The sequence below is a fragment of the Colobus angolensis genome, unplaced genomic scaffold (genome assembly GCF_000951035.1).
Source record: "Colobus angolensis palliatus isolate OR3802 unplaced genomic scaffold, Cang.pa_1.0 Scaffold196, whole genome shotgun sequence".
NCBI classification, from domain to species: Eukaryota; Metazoa; Chordata; class Mammalia; order Primates; family Cercopithecidae; genus Colobus; species Colobus angolensis.
Window position 1 is genome coordinate 3977760 of NW_012115110.1, and position 23824 is coordinate 4001583.

Consider the following 23824-nt stretch of genomic DNA (forward strand, 5'->3'; position numbering starts at 1 on the left):
AAACGCTTTTTCCGTTTTTCTATGATTATTATTCCTACTCAGGCTTTTCTCTTCTTGGAACAATGCTGCTAACTTGTGCTTACTTGGATATTTCTACTTCTTGTATGTTTTCAAATCCATTGGTGTGCAAGTGGACTTAGTATGTTCTTGCAAGTGTAAGAGTCTCTCCATTAGTGTAATGACTTTCTCTCTTTCTGTTTTCCTTGAGCAATTAACAAAGATTTCTCTATTTTATTGGTCTTTTCAAAAGAATAAGCTTCTGAGGTTGATCACCCCTACTGTGTGTTCTGTCTCAATATTCTGCGTTGACTCAAGCTTGTTAATTGATACTCAAATCTCTGTATTTTGTCAATTTCTGTTAGATGCTAGTATTAAAATTTCTTTATATAATCACGGATTTGTCTATTTCTTATTTTATAAGTAACAGTTTTTGCTTTTTCCAGTATTTTGTTGTAAGGTGCTTTTTAAAGGTCTTTTTGAATTATTTTGTATTTGTGGTTATTGTTGTAAGGTGCTTTCTTAAGTTCTTTTTGATTTATTTTGTATTTGTGGTGATTGTTGTAAGGTGCTTTTTTACGTTCTTTTTGAATTATTTTGTATTTGTGGTGATTTTCGTATGGTGCTTTTTTACGTTCTTTGTGAATTATTTTGTATTTGTGGTGATTGTTGTAAGGTGCTTTAAGTACTGTCACGTGTTCTTGACAGGTTATTCCTTTTATAAATATCAGATGTAGAAAGTTTCCCTGTTCCCCCATTTACTGTGCCTTGCGATGAAGTCTAGTTTTTTGATATATTGACATACCTAATACCTATCGTAATTTAAAACACACATACTCCTTGACCAATAAATATGACTCCTAGGAATTTATTTGAATGCACACACATGTGCAATATTTGAAATGAAAGATACAACGTTATTCATCGCAGGCTTTGCAGGTAATAAAGGATTGGAAGAAATCCACATATGTCTTCACAGAGGTCTGGATAAACAAGGGACCCTCTGCCACTCTGGAAAGAATGAAACTACTTATGTACCAATAGGAAATGATCTGTCAGACCTATGATTAAACAAAAACAAATCCTAGGAACAAAACATTCTGTTCCTAGGATTGAACAGATGTCAATATTTGTTTAACAGAGTTGGGCAAGGTGGCTCATGCCTATAATCCCAGCACTTTGGGAGGCCGATGCAGGCAGAACACTTGAGGTCAGGGGTTTGAGAGCAGACTGGCCAACATGGTGAAACCCCACGTCTATGAAAAATACAAAAATAGCTGGGTGTGGAGGTGCATGCCTGTAATCACTTGAACTTGGGTGGCGGAGGTTGCAGTGAGCCAAGATCATGCCACTGCACTCCAGCCTGGGCGACAGAGTGACAACCTGTCTCAAAAAAAAAAAAAAAAAGTTTTAACGGGAAAATCGTATCTACCTATCTGCACAGAATATCTCGAAGGATGGACGAGAAACTGTTACTGCTGGCTGCCCACAGAGGACGCGGCTGGGCAAGGGGGTAGGAGGCAGCATTTCACAGAGCTGAATCTCCCAAATATTGAACTCCGTGTTTAACTAGTCAAAACATAATTAAAATTAAGTGTCCACACCTGCATCTTGCATTAGCATTTGCCTATGTATGTCAGTTTCATTTCCATTTTGTGAGCTGTTTTGCATTTTCTGTTTAGTGTGTATTCTCGCTATTTCTAACCTTCTAACCTTTTCTTTTTTTTTTCTTCTTTTTTAGAAGGAGTCTCGCTCTGTCACCCAGACTGGAGTAGTGCAGTGGTGAGATCTCGGCTCACTGCAAGCTCTGCCTCCTGCATTCTTGCCATTCTCCTGTTTCAGCCTCCCGAGTAGCTGGGACTACAGGGACCGCCACCACGCCCGGCTAATTTTTTGTATTTTTAGTACAGACGGGGTTTCACTGTGTTAGCCGGGATGGTACCATTTTGATCTCTTGACCTTGTGATCTGCCCGCCTTGGCCTCCCAAAGTGCTGGGATTACAGGCGTGAGCCACTGCCCACCCGCCGCCTTCGATCCTTTTTTCTCCCTTTCTTCTCTTTCCCTAGACTGAGGCAATTTTGTGACTTTTCTTTTCTAGTGATTTGGAGGTTATACTTCCTGTTTCTGTCTTTCTCATCATTACTCAACCCTGTGAACAGATGTATGTAAGTGGTGCAGCAGATAAGGAGGTATGCAGGGCTGGAGCTGTCCAGGAGCTGAGACACTGTCAGCTGGGAGCCCAGACACTCTTAGAGAGTTCCCCCAGCTGAAGAAAGTCTCCCTGCCTAAGGTCGTGATCTTTCCCAGGGCAGCCCGCACCCCACATCTAATGACTGGTTGATATTGGAGGTGCGGTGTCAACTCTCACCCCAACTCTGCCAAGTCATGCAGCTCCAGAGCGCCCCATGGGACCTGCTGGGGCCTGTCATGCCTGCAGCACAGCCCCGTGTCTCCTTGAGCCCCATCCACCCAACCCTGCTTCTTTCACTCGGCTGCAGGGAATGATCCAAACTTCCTGCACACAAATCTCTAGCAGCGGAGTGTTTCCCAGGGGACCTGGCTTCCAAACACTGATTTCTCTAACAAGTTCTAACACACACCATCACATACAAATGGGCAGTGCTGCTCGTGAAAGGCGATATGAAGAGGCTTATCTGTATACTGGTTCTGGTAATATCCCATTAGTACATTCTCTGGACCCTTTATATTGTAGTTGTTTTAAAATGGGTTAAATTTTAGAGATCTTGATACTGGAAAATGTCATTTGTTGTAACCAAAATCCACCTGGAAAAGCATACCACAGATATTTCCATCTTAATTGTAAAAAGTGAAGTCGTTCGTTCTCTTGATACCAACAATGATCTTATAAATAACCTAATTACCTAATTAGAACACAAATTTGCATCAATTGCCAGGTGCCTGGATACTTGGAGCACAGGGCCAATGTTTTCTAGTTTTTATTAGTTTTTCATAAGGTACTTTAAAATAATCTTTGGTATTGAAGCTTGGCATTGAGGAAGTGAGAGGTAGGCAGCAGAAATTGGTGTTTGACATTAAAGAGCAGAAATGCAATTCTGTGTTTCCTGCTGCAACCAGCTCCAGGGTGCCCTGCCACTAACAGCTCAACAGAAGGGCATGAGGCACCTCTTCCCAGACCGACACAAGGAAATTAGGATAAGAATATATGAACTACGTGATGCTCCTTGGTTCTCAGGGCTGTGATTCGATGACTATGTTAGTTTCTGCTAGTACTGAAGATTTTGCAGCAGCCGAATATGTGAGCAAAGATGACATTTAAGTTCTATATGCTTCACCCACCTCATCTTTGGATCCCCCAATCACAAAGTTTTATTTGCTAGCAAAAAGATAAACAAATGATTATCAGTAAACGTGCAGTCTTAGCACCTCGCACCCCAACCAGCCCCCACCTTGAAATACTAGCTGTCGGGTGCCGTTCTCAGTGCACTGCACATATGTTGGGGTGATCAGATCCAACACCAGGTCGTGGGGGCGACGAAGTCTGGCAGAGTCAAAGGATTGAGAAAAAGTTTGAGAAGTAAATTGGGACCGGGGGGGCATCGCGATCGTGGAGGCTGCGAAGGCCCCGAGCTCTGGGAGCCCACGCTTTTTATTGGTAATCCAACAGAGAAACAGGCAGCGAGAATGTGGGGGTCAAAAGGGCGCGTTGCATAAAGCACATGATTTACAGTTGTGGATGGTTTAGCATTTGCTCTGCTACTTGAGATAATGGAGAGCAGGTTCTTTTAACTCAAGACACAATCAATCCTGGGAGCGCAAGGAGCAAGGAGCCGGCAAGTCTAGACACATTCCAGAGCCATGAGCCCTGGATTCGATCCAAGCCACCAGGGATTTTATGCCCTGGGCTTAGATTATGGTGCATCAGGGTAGCCTTCCACCCTTTAGCACAGAGCTTGGTGTTCCAAAGGCCAAAAGGGGTTTTAGACCCCGGGCCCCAGACATGTTCCAAGACTTATGTCAGACACGCAAGCCCTGCCTCAGCAGCTTCCAACACTCAGCTTTTTCCCAACACACATAGTCACTAACTCAGGCCTCAGCACACCTTTTCGGGTAGGTGCTACCATCTGCCCATTTTATAATGAGGTAATAAAGGCCCAGAGATGTTAAGAAACTTGCCCAGGGCCATACAGTCAAGAAGTAAGGGACTGTATCAGTCATCTATGGCTTTGTAACAAATTACCCCAGGATGTAGTGGCTTGAAACAATATTTAATATCTCACAACTTCTGTAGTCAGGAATGCTGGCAGGGCTTAACCAGGTCTTCTGCTTCAAAGTCTCTGTAAACTAAAATAAACTTCTCAGCCCTTTGCTGACTGAATGGACTCCTTGTGGTCAAGTGTACCCCAGAAAAACCTTAACTCAGCTCCCAGCCATAATGAGATGTGAGGTCAGACACACCTCATTCTACCCCTTTCCTTTTGTGGTTTAGACACAACTGACCGACATTAATGTTAAAACAGAGAACGTAAGACTGGCAAATGGACTCTGTGGCAGTAAGAGACCAGATTGTAAACAGGACCCAAAGCCATGCTAGTAAGGGTTAAGTCACACATCCCTACCCGTTCTTCTAACCACCATGGGTTTTTCTTTTTCTCTAGCAACTAAACAAGCACTGGCCTTGAGATACATTTAACAATTCCAGCTCATCCAGCTCAGAGACATTGACTAACTGACCCCGTTCCACCGGCCATAACTGCAGCTTTGACTTGAACTTACTGAAATCTCTTTGTAGTACTACAAAGAGCCTGTAGTACAAAGAGATTGATTTCAGTAACTTTCTCCTGACCATGAACTGGTCCTGGCTGGCTGCACACTTGGACGCCTTCATGTCCTGAAAAGACCTTTTGACATATAGGGTCTAACTGTAGTACATTTAAATGTTAAGTCTCCATCCCAAAGTGAACACGGGTGGTATGTTACACGAATGTTTGTTCCATACACATGTGCCAGGACCATCACGAATATTCATAGCTCCTCCTGTCACCTGTTCAATATGCATATTTAGCCAACCAGTTCAAGATTAAAGCTCCTGTCCCAGCTTCTCTTCCTCCAACGTGTTTCTCTCTGGTCTTGGCTGGAGGCTGTGCTTCCCAGGCTGCAGGATGGCCACCTTGCAGGCTGAAACCTTTGTGAGAAATAAAGTCTCCTCTGTTTTCTAAATGTATTAATTGTGGTTGATATGGTTTGGCTGTGTCTCCACCCATATCTGATCTTGAATTGTAGCTCCCATTATTCCCATGTGTTATGGGCGGGGCTTGGTGGGAGGTAATTGAATCATGAGGGCGGTGATTTCTCACACTGGTCTCATGGTAGTGAATAAGTCTCACAAGGTCTGATGGTTTTATAAATGGGAGTTCCCCTGAACAAGCTCTCTTGACTGCAAGACGTTATTTTGCCCCTCATTCACCTTCTGCCATGATTGTGAGGCCTCTCCAGTCATGTGGAACTATGGGTCAATTAAACCTCTTTCCTTTATAAATTACCAGTCTCAGGTATGTCTTTATTAGCAGCATGAGAACAGACTAATACAGTGGTTTTGTATTTTTAAAAGTTAACATCTCTCAAGAAGTGGGTTGACTCAAGCCTCAACTAGGGCAGGATCTGTTTCCAAGCTCATGTAAGGGGTTGTTGGCTGGATTAGGGTCCAAGGCAGTTGCTGGTCCACACACCTTACTTCATCGCAGTAAGGCAGGTGTGAGGACTTTACCCAGCAGGCCCAAGGCCACGCTCCCTAAAAAGGCCTGAATGCAAGACTGGACCTTAGTTGGCCTCTGGGAACTTGGATTTTGGGAGTGTTCCCACCATCCCAACTGATACGTGGTTCACTGTACCTAAACTGTGTATGCAAACAATACGCCGAGTGCCCGCTTTCCCTGCCAGAGTCTGGAATGTTGGAGGTGTGAGACAGAAGGTGCCCACGTGACCCCTGTAAGCTCCCTGAGCACTGAGCCTCTAATGAGCTTCCTTAAAAGACAACACTTTTCATGTGTAATCACAGCTCACTGGGGGAATCAAGGGTGTCCTGTCTGATTCCTCTGGGAGAGGACTCTCGGCAGCCTACACCTGTTTTTTTCTAGATGTTACCCCATGTGCCTTTCCCTTTGCTGCATTCATTCACGAGCCTTTTGTGTAATAAATCATAGCAGAGTAGGACTATGTGCTGAGTCCTGGGAGTCCTCACCAAACCCAGGGGTGGGTCTTGGGGACCCCAACACAGCACAAGAGTATCACCACCAAGACAGAAGTCGCAGTCTTCTATATAATCTCATTGGAAGTGACACCCCACTGTCATTCTATGAATTAGAAGCAAGTCACAAGCTGCAGCCCACACACACAGGAAAATGCACCAGGACATGAACCCCGGAGGTGCAGGTCAAAGGGGCTGTTGTGGAGGCCCACAGGCCACCGCGGCAGAGCCAGCAGGCAAGCCCCTCACCCTCCACCCCAGGCTGCTCAGCATTCGCCAAAGTGAGCAAGAACAGAGACGTCCCAAACCCACTTCCTGAGAAGTGCTAGGAAATGGAGCGCCATTTGCTAGGGTGAAGCGTGTATATGTACAATCCCAGACTTGTGGATGCCCAGTAAGAATTTTGTCCTCTGGGCTCACAGAGACACAGATATCACTTTTGCAGCACTTAATCATTACTCACTTACTAACTGAATAGATCTAAGATTACCACGTTTTAACACAGAGGGCCCCTGCCTTACAATTCAACTCATGACCTTTTGGCTTTATGGTGGTAGGAAAGCAACACATATTTATTAGAAACTGTACTTTGGATTTTGATCTCTTACCTGGGCTGGTGATCTGGAGTCGATATCCTTGTGATGTTGGGCAGTGGTCCTGAGCTGCTCCATCAGCCACGTGATCACAAGGATAACCAACCAACCCTCTGCAGGGGACTGTGTTACCAGATGATTTTCCCAACTGTGGCATGAACTGTTCTGAGCATGCTGAAGGTAGTCTAGGTGTACTTAATGCACTTTGATGTAGGACATTTTCAACTTATGCTGGCCTTATCAAGACATAATCCCATTGTAAGCTGGAGCATCTGTATTTAAAATCTTGTTAACGTTGGCCCCAGTCCACATAGATCCCCTCCTCTATGAGGGGCAACCAATACTGTCAATTTCTTCTGTATCCTTCCAGTTACTTTACGCAAATTCAAAAGCACGTCTGTCTCTAAGCCTGCGTGTTTTCCCCCTTTACACAATGGCATCAGTATGCACATTATTCTCCACACCTTGCTTTTTTTTCTTCGTGGTCGCTGGACTCCGGGACACCGTGAGCTGCTTTAACCCCTTTGCTGGCCACAGTGTCCGCTTGGGGGCTCTGCACCATTTGTATCCCAGTGCCTCGTCGTGGATGCTGAGGGGTTTCTGCTATTATCAACATTGCATCAAATCACTCTGCAGATGCATCTGACTCATCCGCAGGCCCGTGAAGTGGACTTGCTGGCTCAAAGTTGTCCTTTTTTTTTCTTAGGAAATTTACTTTATTCATCTATTCAACAGGTATGTCAAAGTTCAAAGGAAACAAAGAGTTTTCCGTAAAAAGTTTTTCTCCCATTTAAGCACCCCCACCAGAAGGCAACCGCTATTCCCAGCCCATGGGGCTGGCTACTTCAGAGATGCCCTCATCACAGACAAGCCTGCCTGGGCGGAAGCGAAAAATCCTTCTTCAGCCAATGTCTTTTCTTCTGCAGTGCGCTCTTTGGGAATCAGAAGACCCTTACCAAAATGCTGATTAGAGTTAGAGAAAGAAAACCCTTCATGTTAGGAACAGTCTTCTCTTGAATGTTGCCTCAGGCTTATCCATGCACCGTAACTGTCCACCTTATTTATCAAGTTTTAAGTTTTCTTCTCCCTGTGTGGTCTGTACTTGCTCGCTGCTGCTCTGTTGTCTTTGACCTCTGTGTCCAATGCTGGAGGCTGCTCTCAGGTGTCTGGTTACCCGCGGTTGTCTACTCAACAAGGCAAGGTGCTCACAGGCAGTGCAGAGTGCGGAAGTGACTCCTCGCTTTGAGTGTAGCCACAGGGTGGTAAAAGAGTGGGTCATTTCCCAAGAACCCTAAGGCCGCTATCTTACGGCTTTTCTGGAGCTGGACAGTTTCCCCAGAGAAGTATCTTCCAACAATCTCCTTCTATAGACCAAGATCTCACTCCCCTAAACGTTCTGGGGGCTGAGGGAGGACAAGGATGCCGACAGCACTAACCCCATCCCCACACACCTGTGTGGCCCCCAGGTCCCCACCGTGCCCGGTGTCCCCAGTCCAGGGCCTGGACCAGCAAGTATCCTTTATCGATAATGGGGCAGGTACAAAGACACTGAAACTGACTGGAAACACTTCCCACTGGCCAATTCCGGGACAACCTGAGAACCAAAATAAATGACAGTAAAAATAAACAAATGATGGAATAAAATAGAATCCTTGAATCCATACTGATAGAAATGAATAAAGTAGTAAAGGAGAGAGGAGTGCTTATTCTATGTAGAATGAAAACTAATGATGTAGAAGGGATGAAAAACGGGGAAAAGTCATTTGTAGCTATCGCAGTAAAAACTAGCTAAGGCAAATTATCAAGAAACACTAAAGCTGGCAGCTAGAAGTTTGATGAGAGAGAGGAATATAGTCTTGAAATGTCTCCTTGCAAAATACTTACAAATTTTTCGGTGGAGAAACTCAGCAGGTAGACACCATATTAATAAAACAAAAAACAACAACAAAAAAACTTCACCACCACTGTAAAGAGAAAAACCAACATCATCAGCCTCCTGACACGATGCAGCGAAAAGAACACAGCACCACCTCTGTAGTATTCCTGTCAAAAACACACAAATCACAGGGACATATTAGACCAACCCAAACTGAAGCACATTCAGACTACCTGACCGCTACCCTGCAAAACTGTCTGAGTCATAAAAGACAGACTGTGAACTGTTTCAGACTGGAGTGAACTTGAGACAAGACAGCCAAAGGCAACAGGTGTCACCCCAGACAAAAATTGGACTTGTGACTGCAAAAGACATTACCAGGCCGCTGGAGCGAGCTTGCCGGTTGCCCTGCATCTGCATTTCTGACACCTATGCTGCGAGCTGTAAAGACGGCCTCTGTTTCCAGGAAATACCATAGGCGCAAGGGGGTAACGGAACATGTCTGCAACTTACTGTCAAAGGGTTCAGAAAAAAATGAGTGACGTGCAAACACACCAGAAGATGCAAATGCAAATGCAGAGAAATGTTCAGTGGAGAATTTGGGCGAAAAAGAAACAGGAGCTCTTCACGACACAGAGCTTCAAAGCATTTCAGAGTGGAGACTCTAGAGACAAATCCACCAGGGCAGTGTGTGGTCGGTGTTTGTACAGACCAACACGCAACATGAGGCAGACAGGGAGACAGCAGCCTTCACAGTAAAACTGCTTTCACTGGAGAAATTAATAAGGATGTATTCTAACACCGCCATTTAGCAGAAAGTCTGTTCTTTCTGCTTCCTAAGAGCGAAAACAAGAATCACACATGTATGTATTTTATCATTAATGACTTTATTTAAATATTTCAAGGATCCCAACCCCATTTAAAAATAAAAATTGTAAAGCACTCCATTCAATAAAAGCATGTAAGTCCCCCTCAACAATAAGTATGACAATTCACGATACAGCTCTTACTCTGGGAGTTTATTTTACCCTTTATTCCAAAAGGCACAGTCATCTGAGGCCTCAGATATTAACCCCACTGTATGTTTCTGTCACACCACTAATGTGCAACTCAATGGAATTATTAAAACTTTTAATACACTTCCCCAAGAATTTATAGAATCTTTCTATAAGCAATAATTAAAAAAATACTGGACCTTAAGACCAATACAGGCTTAACAAGAGACCTGAAATTTCCGCAAGGGGAGTTTTGCTTCTTGATAGAAGTACGACTGAAAGTCTATTCCCAGCAACAGAAAGACTAGACCCAGCTTGGCCAAAGAAACAAAGTAACACGAGTGATTTCTAACACGCTAAAAGAATACGTTTTCATCCGCTCCACAAGCAAGCAGTCCTGGTCATTCAGAAGGCTCCTATCGTCCCGCCAGTCTGCAGTCATTAGAAATATATGCTTCCCAGGCCACAGACTTGTTCTGGATTCGGTTTCAGACACCAGTGACACGAAGAGGCCAGTTTTGCGTGTGAGGGATGTGGGCCCCCACTGCCTTGGGCCTGCTCACTGGGGTGGGTGGACCCCTGCAGGGTCACCGCCTGCTGCCACGTCCGGACTGTTGGCCTCTTCTGCATCTGGACTGTTGGGCTCTCCTGCTCTCTGTCCCTCAGGCACCTCATTCTCCGGCTGTCCGGTGCTGGCTGCACTCTCATTGGTGAGGATAACCCCTTCCTTCTTCTTTTCTCCCAACACCTCCAGCCCCATCATCCTGAGATAATGAAGCCGCTCATTCTTGGGCACAAAAGTTCGAATGGAGGCCTTCCCTCGCCAGCCACATAAGACGATGGGGCACTGCAGAGCGTCTGGATTCCTGCAAGCGAACGTGGCTTCATGCAGAACATTAAACATTCCCATAACTCAATCGAACGAGGTATAACATGCAACTGCTTAAAAAAGAAGACCACAGAAAACCCGTACCCACAAAACTCCCAAAACTACTGGGAGGACATTTTCATCTGTGATCCAGGGGGCAGGTTTTCTTAAAGGGAGATGAGCTTCCTTCTTTGTGTCCTGAGTAAGATTCTCACCCTCACTTTCACCTTGCCTCTTTAAGTTCACAACGGAGTAGGCCCCAAGTCTACAGATTTCACACACACTTTCAGTGCTGGCATTTCTACATACTTCCTGCTCAAACTTAACTTACTGTCCCCCCGCCCTGCGTCACCTCACCCCACTAAATGAGAAGCGTTTCTCGACAGGCTCCCTGCAGCTCACCTCTAAGTTTCCTAAGTGAACTGAGGCTCCTGAGAGGCTGGGAGACTCAGCCCCTAGCAGGGCTGCCAGAGCAGGACCCAGGACCACCCATCCTTTTGATTCTCAGCGTTTTGCGTTATTTGTTCTGTAGGGACCCCACATGGCAATCTGAGCCCTGCTGGGCACACAGTGCTCATTTCCGTTCCCAGCATACAGTGTTACCCACAGTCAAAAACATCCCCGCCTCTCTGAACCTGCTCCGACCCCCCCTACCTTCCAGGCTCCACCTGTCCAGCCAGCTGGCACCAATGCCTCAAAAGAGATGGAAGCCACTATTTCCAACCTCTCTCGTGTTACCTAATTTCTTTCATACGGGACTCTGAGCTAGATTTTAGGTTCCTAATGGCCATGTTTAATCACCTTTCCATTTTTCCTAATGTAAAGCAGGGGCACTACGTTGGTTTTAAGAAGTGAAAGGAAAACATAAGAAATTCCCAACTCCCATCTTCTTTAAAAAAAAAAAAAATCATTATTCCTGAAGTTGACTTTTCACCTGTGTATTTCACCAAGTAGAAAAGTTTAAATATGGAAAAGTGAATCCACACCTTAAAATATCCCAATGTTTTCTATGTGGGCCACATGGGACTGTTATTTTAAAAACCATTTCTGTTTTTACTCCAACTCTTGTAAAAACACCCAGAAGCCATCAGTCACTCACTAGATGCTTCTGCCCCTTCACCATCCAGACACCATCCGCCTCCAGCAGCTCCCCAGGGTGCCCATGCGCACGGCCTCACTGACCTCCACAGCCCATCCATCTGTTGTTCCTTCGCCAAGTGCCTGCCCTTCCCACCTCAGCCCCTACCTGTCCTCTCTCCGCATGGCAGCCTGACAGCCTGAACCCTGAGGACGTGCGGCCCCTCGGCCTCCCTGCCAACCTCTTACCTGTCCCTCCTCCTTCCCTCCTTGGCTGGGCCCGCCCCGACCCCCAGCTTGCTCCTACTCAGGATCTGCACTGTGGTGGTTCCTTCAAGCTAGCACTGGATCCCCAGTCTAACACTAACTTCCCAAAGAAATCTGTACAGTGGTTCTACCTATTCACTCCCCCAAATCCCAGTCAGCCCTGGACCCCATTTTATTGCCTCCTCTCAGAAATGGTGTTTCATGTCACCAAGAGGGAGCTGTTGCAGGTGAGATCCTAATTCTGCCATTCATGAGCTGAGGAGCTCTGGGCAGGCCACCTAACTTTCTGTCCCGGCTTCCTCCTCTGGCAAGTGCTGCCAAAACCAGCACCTGCTCCCCCAAGGCCCCCCATGAGGATGCAGGGTGAATACATGCAAGCAGCATGGAGCAGTGGTCCTGTGGGGACCGTGAGCATGAGCGTGAGCAAATCCCATGCTCCAGCCCTAGCACTCCTGATGCAATAACATGTCAGCAATACACACGGTTGAACCAGCCATGAGGACGAAAGAACGGAACCTCACTCAACTGTCCAATCTTTACACTTACTCTGTACAAGACAGAAATTTTCACTGGTTTCTAATGCTTAAAAAATAAGTGCTATGCATTTTATTCTCTATAAGTAAAACTTCATTTAGCCTGAGCTGAGTGTTCTATGAAACAGGATCTTCATGATGACCCACAGGAATATTTTGGTTCTGAAGTTTTCACAAGGCTACTTCTGAGGAACAATCATAAAAGGCCTGAAGAAGGTCCCCACCTTCCCAAGTCACTTTCCTCACCCATGAGAACACTGTAGCTAATGACAAGGCGTGTGCATCTAAGGACAGGGCTTGTACTGACTTACGCAGAATCTGGTTCATACTTCAGCACGATGCTTCCCTTTGCTGGAAGAGAAACAGACACACATTTGCCAAGTTTTCCAGGTAGTGGATGTGTGCGCTGAGCACGTTTCTGCACCTAGTGATGTGTTAGGTATTCTGAAGAAAGAGAACAACAAACAATCTACGTTCTTGGCCACAAGGATCTAGATGGTGAAGAGAGGCCGCCTGGACACATGAACCAAGTCCAAATGACGCAGTGGGGACGATCCGGAAGAGGACCGAGGCAAAAGCCATTCAGGGACTTCAAGGGATGTCACCTGACAAGCCACTCTGAGAAGCAAGGAGGCCGGGGATTAACTGCTGGTTCATTCTTCAAAATTCAAGATTAAATAAATGTTAACACCAACTCCCAGAATGGCATGAAATACATAAAAATTGTCTAAAACAATACTGCAATCATCTAAGTGCAGGATTAAAAGAAAACCAGTATAAACAGTTCCCTTATCCTTGACAAGAATCTCTACTTTAAATTGTGGTTCTTGCCTGGAGACGGCAGCGGGAGACAGACTCCACAGAGCAAGTTTTATATCCTGAAGGAACGCCAAGTTTTAAACGCAAGTAAGAGACATAACTGCAAGAAGTGATTCATGTACTTTTGATCAAATTGAGCCAAAAATATTAAACAGCAAGTTATTTAAAAAAATAAACAAGAACGAAGACAACAGAAAAACAAAATTAGAAGAGCTTGGAGAAGGGCCGGGCGCGGTGGCTCAAGCCTGTAATCCCAGCACTTTGGGAGGCCGAGACAGGCAGATCACGAGGTCAGGAGATCGAGACCATCCTGGCTAACACGGTGAAACCCCGTCTCTACTAAAAAAAAAAATACAAAAAACTAGCCGGGCGGGGTGGCGGGAGCCTGTAGTCCCAGCTACTCGGGAGGCTGAGGCAGGAGAATGGCATGAACCCGGGAGGCAGAGCTTGCAGTGAGCTGAGATCCGGCCACTGCACTCCAGCCTGGGCGACAGAGCGAGACTCAGTCTCAAAAAAAAAAAAAAAAAAGAAGAGCTTGGAGAAATTATTTTTATGCTTAGGGGAAAAGGTCACTGGAGTGATGTGAAGTGGAAGTTGATGAAATATAAAAGCAGCAATACGACCAATAATCTACTCCGGCTGGCTAGCAGAAAAGTCAGAACCGCTGGCAAGACTCTGACTTTGCTCTAACACAGGCGATTAAAATCCGCATCTTAGCCGGTCTTGTGAGGCTGTGTACGTTAAAAAACAAATTTACCGGCCAGGCGTGGTGGCTCACGCCTGTCATTCCAGCACTTTGGGAGGCCGAGGCGGGCGATCGTGAGGTCAGGAGATGAAGACCATCCTGGCCAACACGGTGAAATCCCGTCTCTACTAAAAATACAAAAAATTAGCCGGGCGAGGTGGCGGACGCCTGTAGTCCCAGCTACTCGGGAGGACTGAGGCAGGAGAATGGCTGAACCCAGGAGGCGGAGCTTGCAGTGAGCTGAGATCGCACCACCACACCACCGCACTCCAGCCTGGGCGACAGAGCGAGACTGGGGCGGGGCGGGGCGGGGGGACAAAAACAAAAACAAAAATAAATTTACCCACACACAGAGACCTACTTCCACCCACCCCCGACCTGCTGACAGGCAAGTGGGTCAAGAGCTCTGGCTGCGGGCCTTGCTAGGGCTGCTCACAGGCCGACCCCTCCTCACCCCGGACCTCTGGCCCAGCAAGGTGAGCGAAGGCCAACCCCGCATGCCACACAGACACACCACAGGCTGCTGGGCAGCAGCGGGGTGCCACCAGGGCCTGGGGAAGTACAGCAACCCCAAGATGGCTTTGACCTTTAGCATTCTGAATTATCAGGGCTCTACAGAGCTCTCTGGAAATTGATGTAGCCATAAATAAATTGAAAAATATGACTGATAAATATGCCCCAGAGTACACCACCTATATTTCTGCCACCCTTTTAAAAGGGAATACAAGCTATGTGTCTATGCATTTCAAACTACTCACCCAGGTCCTTCGCTTGACTGTACGTCTCACTGCTGAGTTTTCTAAAAAAGGGATTTTCCTGGGTCAATAGTATCTTAACGTCTTCCATTGATACAGTAATAATTCTTGAATTAATAAATGGATACAATGTATATATTCCCTGTGTGAATGAAGAAAAGGGATACCATGATGTCATTCACCAACAACAGCAGCCTGCTCTCCGGCTATGGTGGCGTGTCGAGCCCTCACTACGGCCCCTCCTCTTGGACAGGTGTGGAACCCGCCCCCTACGAGGGGAAACCAGCACCCTGGGTGAGCTCAATAACCTCTAAGGGTCAAGTGGCTGGTAGGTGCCAGCCAAGCCCTGAGCCACTCAGACCATCTGGCTGACCAGAAAGCCCATCTACTCCCAACTGCTTCAGTCATCTGTGGCTACTGCTGTTCAAATCCACTTCCACAATTACCTCCTGTGCCAGCCGGAAAGCACAGTCAAACTCTTCACCACTGTTATTTCGACACCAGACTTTTATCCCTGTGTTAATAACCTTTAAGTAAAAAAAAGATGAGTAAGTACAGATAAGATGAGACACACACAGAGATGAACACAGGACCACCTCCTGTAAGGACGCTGGGCCACATGGAGCAGCCGTCATGGAATGGGAAAGGAGAGGAGACCCACTGAGAAACCCCAGTAAGAACCAACTGACACTGGCAACTTGTGTTTACGTAGTTTAGAGGACAGTAAAGCAAATGAAAGAAGGGCCCCCAAATGGCCAAATTCTAAGGGAAGTGTCTCAAAGGACAAATCCCAAGGGTCGAGGCAGCAGGACTCGCAGCCTCTAGGCCCTCGGTACCTTCTCTGCCCAGGAGGGCGGGCTGTGAGAACTACACCAAGGCTCACCCGGCTGTGGGAATGGGGCACAGAAAAGACACAGGCCACCAGATTCAGGACTCTGGTAGGAACCACTCAGCCCTGTGCCAGTCAACAGCTCTGAAATCACAGGGCAGGCTCAGGGACCCACAGCCGTCGCTACAGGTGGGAAGGGCAGATGCCAGGGTCTGCTCCAAAGGAAACCTAAGCGGCTGTGAAAAGCCATACGCATCCTGAATCACACAGCACTCGGCGTCTGTGCGGCGGGCACCTTCATCTTCTCGCTGTTGTTCAGCAGCACGTTCCGCAGCTCCTTAGAAACCATGTAGAGCTGCCTTTTCTTCCCTTCTGTAGTCCGAGTCAGCAAATTCATCCTCGGGAATGAAGGGGCCAAAGCATAAAATTTCCTGCACATAGAAACAGTGCTGTTTACATACAAGGAGTTCAACATCTGGTAGACTGTTTCTAAACATCTTATTCTCCTCCTCTAGAATTCAATCCCCAAAACTGCAGTGTGGTTCAAGGGCACTGGGCTCTGTTCTGGACTCCAGCTTCTAAACGTCATCCACTTCCACCTGAAACCCCCACGCAACATTTATTTGGGGCACAACTTGATCAGAAACCTAAATTAACAAGTGCAGCTTCTCTCCCTTGGCCGCTACTCCAATGACAATGACCTGATAACACTACTTCCGAGACTTTTTTTTTTTGAGACAAAGTCTTGCTCTGTTGCCCAAACTGGAGTGCAGTGGCGTGTTCTCGGCTCACTGCAACCTCTGCCTTCCGGGTTGAAGCGGTTCTCCTGCCTCAGCCTCCTGAGTAGCTGTGGTTACAGGCACACACCACCACACCTAATTTTTTTTTTGTATTTTTAGTAAAGACGGGTTTCACCAGGTTGGTCAGGCTGGTCTTGAACTCCTGACCTCGTGATCTGCCCACCTCGGCCTCCCAAAGTGCTGGGATTATAGGCGTGAGCCACCGCACCTGGCCGAGACTTACTTTTTAATAGACTTTTACAAATGGATGCAAAGGACCAGTTATGCAAAAAGACAGTAAGTGACCGCCCTGGTAAATAGATTCTAAAATTCAATGAATAAGAAAGAAATGAATGTCAGACTTATCCTAAACCCTTTTCCTCTATGTTCTGTCTATGTCATCCCTAATTAGCCCCCACACACGCGGCTCTTCATTTTTCACAGAAACTGAACTAGACAGCCTTGGCCACTGGTCTATATAGTCAACTCAGCAATTTAGGTTCAGGATCACAACTAATTTAGATTCATAATCTAAATAATCAGTTGTTTTTACCTATCATGTTCACAAAGTTTACTTTCTCCTAAAATTGAAAGGTTGAGTAAATAACCTCTAAAGTTTCATCCTACTCTAATATGCAGTGAAAAAGGTTTAAAAAAAGCTAGACAGCTACATACAAAACAATGGTTACACGTGATCAGCTGTGCATTTGATACTCTATAGTCAGTTTCTTTAAATGAATAATGAAAAAGGCTGAATCCTTACTCAATAGGTGGAAATAATGGGTCATCTTCAGGAATAAATACAAATGGGTCTTCTTTAAATCCAAATAACTTCATTTTCTTTGATGGAGGAGGACTAAAAAGGGAATCAGGATGAGACAAATCAATCTGTAATGGGTGGTAACCTTCAATACTAAAAGCACATTCTTCCTTTCCGTCAGTTCTGTGCAACATGGGGTTTGCGGCAGCAGATGCTGACACTTTCCAGCCTCCACAGGGTCCATCCCTCACACCGCATGTGCCTGACACCACACATGCACTGCCCCCTCAAACCCACCAAGAAGTGGCTCTGGGATCCCATTTAATCCAAAAGGACTGTGAAGACACCAGAGTGTTAGATCAAGACATAACCCCCTTTCTTACCCACACACGCCATCTTTCTTATTGCCATTATTCTCTAAATCCTCAGCTGCATGAGCTATTTCTGTGTCACCAGTTCCTGTGAATGACGGACTTTCCAGCTTAGAGGGATCTGCGGGTTTCCCTTCTGCGGGACCTGTAGGGCTCAGCTGTGTGCTTTCTCTGGTCTCTGCAGATTTACCCTGCAGCTGTCATAGAGAACAATTTCACTGACACACAAAGAGCAGCATTCTTTGTGCCGCTACGAAAAGTTAAAAATAACAAGCTCACAAAATCCATCAGTTCTATTTTTCCTACAGCATTATATGTAGAGAAAGACAACAGAATTTTTTTAAAGTGTCATGTTAAATCTATTTGCTATTATAAACAAAATTCATGGACAGTTTCTTTGGAGTTAAAGCTGATTCTACCTTAATCCCACAAAGAGCATATATAGCCTGTTCCTTAGCAGAGGCTTACACCACCAGCTTGCTCTCGTGTAAAAACGCTTATCGTGCATTCTGCTCTGGGTAAGGCACAGTGAAGGACACACGGTGCGCCAAGCACGATTTCTAAAATACCCGGCGAGGCAAAGAGACAAGTATATATATAACGAGAAAGGAGGGTAGGAACTGTTCCTGGGCACCTGGACAAACTGCCACAGGAACTAGAAGACAGAGTGCCCCAGGCACCAAGGGAACACCTGCCAAAGAATGAACTTCTGAATTAGGGCCATGGTATAATTTAAATTTGGCTTTGGGAATGAGCAAAATGTTTTACTCTTATTAAAGATCTTGAAAAAAATACGTGTCCTTTTTAACAAGTCACAAAACTGATAAAAGTCGTAATTCCTCAGTCCCTATGAAGTAAGTTTAACAAATAGGATTATTTCAGCACAGGCAAGTTCATTTTATTCAGAGCCACGAAGCTACTAAGCAGAGAAGCCAGGAGCATCCCAGGGAACACATTTTATTTCCATGTTAATATAATGTAAAAAAGCAAAAAACAAAACAGATGAACCCCAAGCCTGTGAGCAGGTCAGTGAGGGCACACACGGCCTCCCGTCCAACCTTAGCTTCTCCCAGAGGGGCGTTCTTGTCGAGTCCAAGGGCACGTTCTCCCATCTCTGTTCTACCTCACCCACCTCATTCTGGACCTTCAAATACCAAGGTCAGTGTCAGCTTCCCTGGCCTGACTTCTAGCCGAGTGCCTACAGGCCTCAGCACCGCAAAAGATCACGGCGTCCTGACCACGGGGACTCTACCTGCATTCCCAGTAGGACCAACAGCAGCACAGGCCATGCTAGCACTAGATCTATTGAACTAAATGAATAAGAAACTGACATAGTAACAGAAACAGAGAAGTACTCGTATTACTTAAATGAGAAAATGACAATAGGTTGTTCTAAAAAGTAAGATTATACATAAGGGACGAACTGAAAAAAATGTCAAAAACCTTTCTACATAAGTATTAACACGTCAGAAACGTCAATGTAATCCCCAATGCAGGCCAACCTAAAGCATGCGTCTCTAGGACAGGCTCCTCTGTGACTGCACTGTGCTGTGCAGCTGGGCAGTCACCAGCCTGTGGGCACTGACCACTTAAAATGTGACAAGTGCAAAGTCTAAAACACAAGCTACTGAAACCTAGTATGAGTGAACGCGAAGTATCTAATACTTTACAATATAATTTCTTAGACTGATTCCATGAAAATAACATTCCATCAGAGTCAAGATACCTTGTGAGACTTTTAGCCTGAAAGTGAAACACTTTCTAACCGGACAGAAAAACCCTGGTGACGGCAGGAGAAGTGCAGTCGTCCTCTGCCAGTCTGAGGCTGTACGTTCCAACATTAATCTGCACAAACTGTGCCCCAGAGAAAGGCTGGAGCTCTTTGTGGAACTGTTTCCTTTTTGTTTCTCCATAGGCTGAGCTTTTCTGTCCTAATTTTCAAGCATGGATCTTAAAGAAATAGAGACTTCCAGACTTTGATTCCAGGCCAGGTTCTATCATCAGGGAAGGCAGATTTATGAATAAATAATGCTGGCGTGATACAGGTGAGACAGCATGCATTACAAAGGACTGTGTGTCAGGATGAAGGCAACACTCTTTCTTCACCACTCTGCTTCCTGGCCCGCCTTGGAAAGCAACCAGCAGGCAGTTTAGATCCATCGCAAACAGGCCGGGCTGCATCTTTCTAGCCAGGTCTGGACGAGGCTGTCACCATTCCTCGCAGCCAAGGTGAACCCGGGCTGGCTTGGGGTCAGCAGAGCTCTGCTATCTGTATCGGTGAAATAAGCCACTCACAAGGACTGGAGCACAGACACCCGGGGCTTCCGATTCAGAGCTACCGAGCAATTTTTCGTGTCTTTTCAACTTTTATTAAATAACTGGATTTACAGTGTGGCAGGAATACATTCCCCCAAACACTGACTTCTCCACGTAACTATCACCTATGAGAAATCTCTGCTTTTTGGAAAACCTGATATTTAAATGAATTTCCCCTCATTCAGGCTCAGCTCTCCTGCTGCCCACGGGAAGCAGCTCTTCTTTCCTCTGCACTTCTACTACACTCTGGCTAGTTTTTGTCTTAAATGTACAAGATCAAATGTTATGTCATTTTGGAAAAAGAAAAACTCACCTTTGGCTGACGTTTATTCCACGGCATTGAAGATTTTTTCACCAATACCGCCACAAAAAACCCTCCAGTATTCTGATGATGGGGTAATATCCTAAGACTAAATATATATACATATATAAAACTCACACTTCTGAACTAATCAAAAATGCATTCTTTTACTATTAAAACAAATACCGCAAGGATGATGCAAGAGAAAAACCATGTCTTCAACCCTCACTCATAGAATGGCCAATATGTAAACTTACATTTTTTTTTTTTTTTTTGAGACAAGGTCTGGCTCTGTTGCCTAGGTGGGAGTACAGTGGCATGATCTCGGCTCACTGTAGCCTCCACCTCCCGAGCTCAGGCAATCCTCCTGCCTCAGCCTCCCAAGGAGCTGGGACTACATACAGACATGCAACACTCTGCCCGGTCAGTTGTTTTTTTTTTTTTTTTTCCTGTAGGGATGGGGTCTTGCCACATCGCCCAGGCTGGTATCAAACTTCTGAGCTCAAGTGATCCACCAGTCTTGGCCTCCCAAAGTGCTGGGGATTACAAGCATGGGCCACTACACCTGGCCCACTTTGTAATCTTTAAAAAGTTCATGAAGGCTGGGCATGGTGGCTCATGCCTGTAATCCCAGCACTTTGGGAGGCTGAGGCAGGCAGATCACCAGAGGTCGGGAGTTCAAGACCAGCCTGGCCAATGTGGTGAAAATCCGTTTCTAATAAAAATACAAAAATCAGCCAGGCATGGCAGCGGGCACCTGTAATCTCAGCTACTTGGGAGGCTGAGGCACGAGAATTGCTTGAACCCAGGAGGGAGGTTGCAGTGAGCCGAGATCGAGCCACTGTACTCTAGCCTCGGCGACCGTCAGACTCTGTCTAAAGAAAAAAAAAAAGTTCCTGACGTACCCTAAGCATTACCATTTACTTTCTAGCCTATTCCACTATTAATAAATGCTCAATGCCAGCAACTAACAGGCAAGAGAGCCATACTAGCAGGGAAGTTCACACACATGGGGTTGACCCTGGCATAGCCCAAGCCTCACAGCAATGTCACCTGCTGCCTCCAACTCACCCCAGCAAGACTCACCAGCTCACCAGGGACGGGGCTTAACCTTCCCCCTCCCCACACCTGGAGGCCCCACCAACTCACCATCGCTCCAGGTGCATGGCCTGCAGCTTTTCCGGGTCTTGCGGAGGGAACATAGTGGGTCGGATCTGGGTATGTCTGCTGTGAGGAACAGTGTCCCAGTCTGTAAACCACTGCCCATCTTTCGTCATTACCTGCAGAACCACAGGGTACATTCCAGATTACTAGCACCATCCAATAACAAAAATCACAGGGTAGGAGGGTCCATTCTCTCAAAGGTAACGAATGGTCATTCTCATTTGCTCCAAAGACAGGAAGATTATTTGCCAAGACAAAACAAAACAATCTTTACAGAAAATCCCCAAATTATTAATACATAAATTCTGTTAAAAACAAAGATGAAATACATTTATTCTAAAAACCAGTACAAGCATGATAAAATAACATTTTCCATCTAGTTATTTCTTTTTAAACAAGCCCCAGGCTGTTTCTGGCCTAAAATTGTAATGAATTATTTCATATTGGAAACAAGGCTTGAATCCCAGCCCAATTAAAAAAAAAAAATTAAAAAATTAAAAAAGCAAAGCTACCCTTACAGGAATGAGAGTAAAGGAGTTTATTTCTGTACATGGAGTAAAGAAAACTTTTCCACTGCCAAGAATAAACATGCCACTTGTCATGAAATAACACTCTGAAATGGATTCTAATTGGCATAGCAGATGTAGTATTTATTCAAGTAACCCACACGTGAATGCTTTGAAACTTGACTCTACTTCGGTGATGCTGCACCTACTCTTTAGAATGAAAGTTCTCGAGGAAAGGTTACCTTCCACTGTGTGATTCCAGGCATCCACTTCAGCCCTGGCAGTTCATCAGACACATCAGCAAGCTCCAAAGCACCTGTGTAGCAAAAGCACGGACGTCTTTTGTTTTTCAAAAAAGTATAACATACTATGCTCGGTGAAAAAAACCAGACACAGATCACATATTATGATTTCATGTACAGAAAATGTCCAGGGAAGGCAAACCTATCGACAGAAAGTGGATGAGTGGTTGACGTGGCTCGGCTGGAACGGGGAGCAAGTGCTGTTGGGCAGGAAGGGTCTGCTAGGGTGACAGGAATGGCCTAAAGCTGGACTGCGGTAAGGGGCTGCCAACTAGGTAAACTTACTAAAAATCACTGAACCGTACACTTAAAACGAGCGAACGTTAACAATATGTAAATAACACCTCTAAGTTGTTCCAATGACAGGGCATTGAGGAGTCCTGCCACGAACGTGAGACTAACTCCGCAAGAAGACAACCAGGAGGCTGGGCTGCAGGACGCCTGCTCTGTCTCCCCATTCCAGTGCACACCAGGGCAATGCTGTGGGTCTCCATGCAGGCATGTCTAACAAACACCCCAGAGCAATGCTGAAAATGAACTGTGGGAATTTTTAAACCTCAAGTTTGTGGTCCCAGGAAGCTTCCTAAAATTGCCCATCGGGACACAGTCAGCCCGATTTTAAAAACAATGCAATAACAGCTGTGAACACACACAGGCCTTAAGTGTCCATACCAGTGACACAACAAGCTATAAGGTGAGGCCATTACAGGAAACTGGTGAGACCAGCTACTAGCACAGATACTGATGTGACAGCCTCTTAGCAGAGGAAAATTCAACAAATCTCCCAGAAAATACGAAAATGGGACAATGACAAAAACAAAGCAGAAGAATCCCCAAGACGGAGAGCAGCAGTAAGACACCTCTGAAGCAAGCACTGGACTGACTGCTGCCATCATTTCTGCATTCTCTTCCTTTTAAAAGCTAACACTAGGCCGGGCGCGGTGGCTCAAGTCTGTAATCCCAGCACTTTGGGAGGCTGAGACGCGCGGATCACGAGGTCAGGAGATCGAGACCATCCTGGCTAACACGGTGAAACCCCGTCTCTACTAAAAAATACAAAAAACTAGCCGGGCGAGGTGGCGGGCACCTGTAGTCCCAGCTACTCGGGAGGCTGAGGCAGGAGAATGGCGTAAACTCGGGAGGCGGAGCTTGCAGTGAGCTGAGATCCGGCCACTGCACTCCAGCCCGGGCGACAGACCAAGACTCCGTCTCAAAAATAAATAAATAAATAAATAAATAAATAAATAAATAAAATAAAAGCTAACACTAAATGACAGTGCAGGCAAACACTGACGGGCTTCTCCACCAAACACTGTCCAGGGCCTCATAAACAAGCAGGGCAGGCATCAGGTGTTACCTCACCATCCCAGCACCTGGGTTGGAAGCTGTCAGTGTGGCCCCATGTCGCCCTTTCTCCAGTAAAGCTGTTGAGCACTTTCAGGTGGGGGGAATGCACCCCACTCCAGTCAAAATCACCAGCAACCACCTACTCTAAGGCTCAGCCAAAGTCTGCTTCTTCCTGGATAGAGCCATATCCATGCACACCACCTCTGACAGAGGAACGGTAGGAAGCATCTCCAATGCGGTCTGAAGTCCCTCACATGCAGAAAGCTGGCTGTGACGTCATACTGCACACCGGGCCCCCACACGCAGAAAGCTGGCTGTGACGTCATACTGCACACCGGGCCCCCACACACAGAAAGCTGGCTGTGACATCATACTGCACACAGGCCCCCACAGCAGA

The 23824-nt window shown here is 46.0% G+C and overlaps 1 protein-coding gene across 1 annotated transcript in view; it reads right to left on the minus strand.

Annotated features, from left to right (window-relative positions):
* Nucleotides 1-9561: 9561 nt before the first annotated feature.
* NSUN2 (NOP2/Sun RNA methyltransferase family, member 2) overlaps nucleotides 9562-23824 on the minus strand; it is a gene marked incomplete at its 5' end in the record, with an annotated part of 38098 nt that continues 23835 nt past the window's right edge. The window contains 10 exons of the mRNA XM_011940960.1: nucleotides 9562-10554; nucleotides 12745-12784; nucleotides 14756-14894; nucleotides 15199-15279; nucleotides 15877-16012; nucleotides 17124-17216; nucleotides 17504-17688; nucleotides 20121-20217; nucleotides 21258-21388; nucleotides 22021-22094. Coding sequence (XP_011796350.1) covers nucleotides 10248-10554; nucleotides 12745-12784; nucleotides 14756-14894; nucleotides 15199-15279; nucleotides 15877-16012; nucleotides 17124-17216; nucleotides 17504-17688; nucleotides 20121-20217; nucleotides 21258-21388; nucleotides 22021-22094 — 1283 coding nt within the window. The remainder of the gene's footprint in view (nucleotides 10555-12744; nucleotides 12785-14755; nucleotides 14895-15198; nucleotides 15280-15876; nucleotides 16013-17123; nucleotides 17217-17503; nucleotides 17689-20120; nucleotides 20218-21257; nucleotides 21389-22020; nucleotides 22095-23824) is intronic.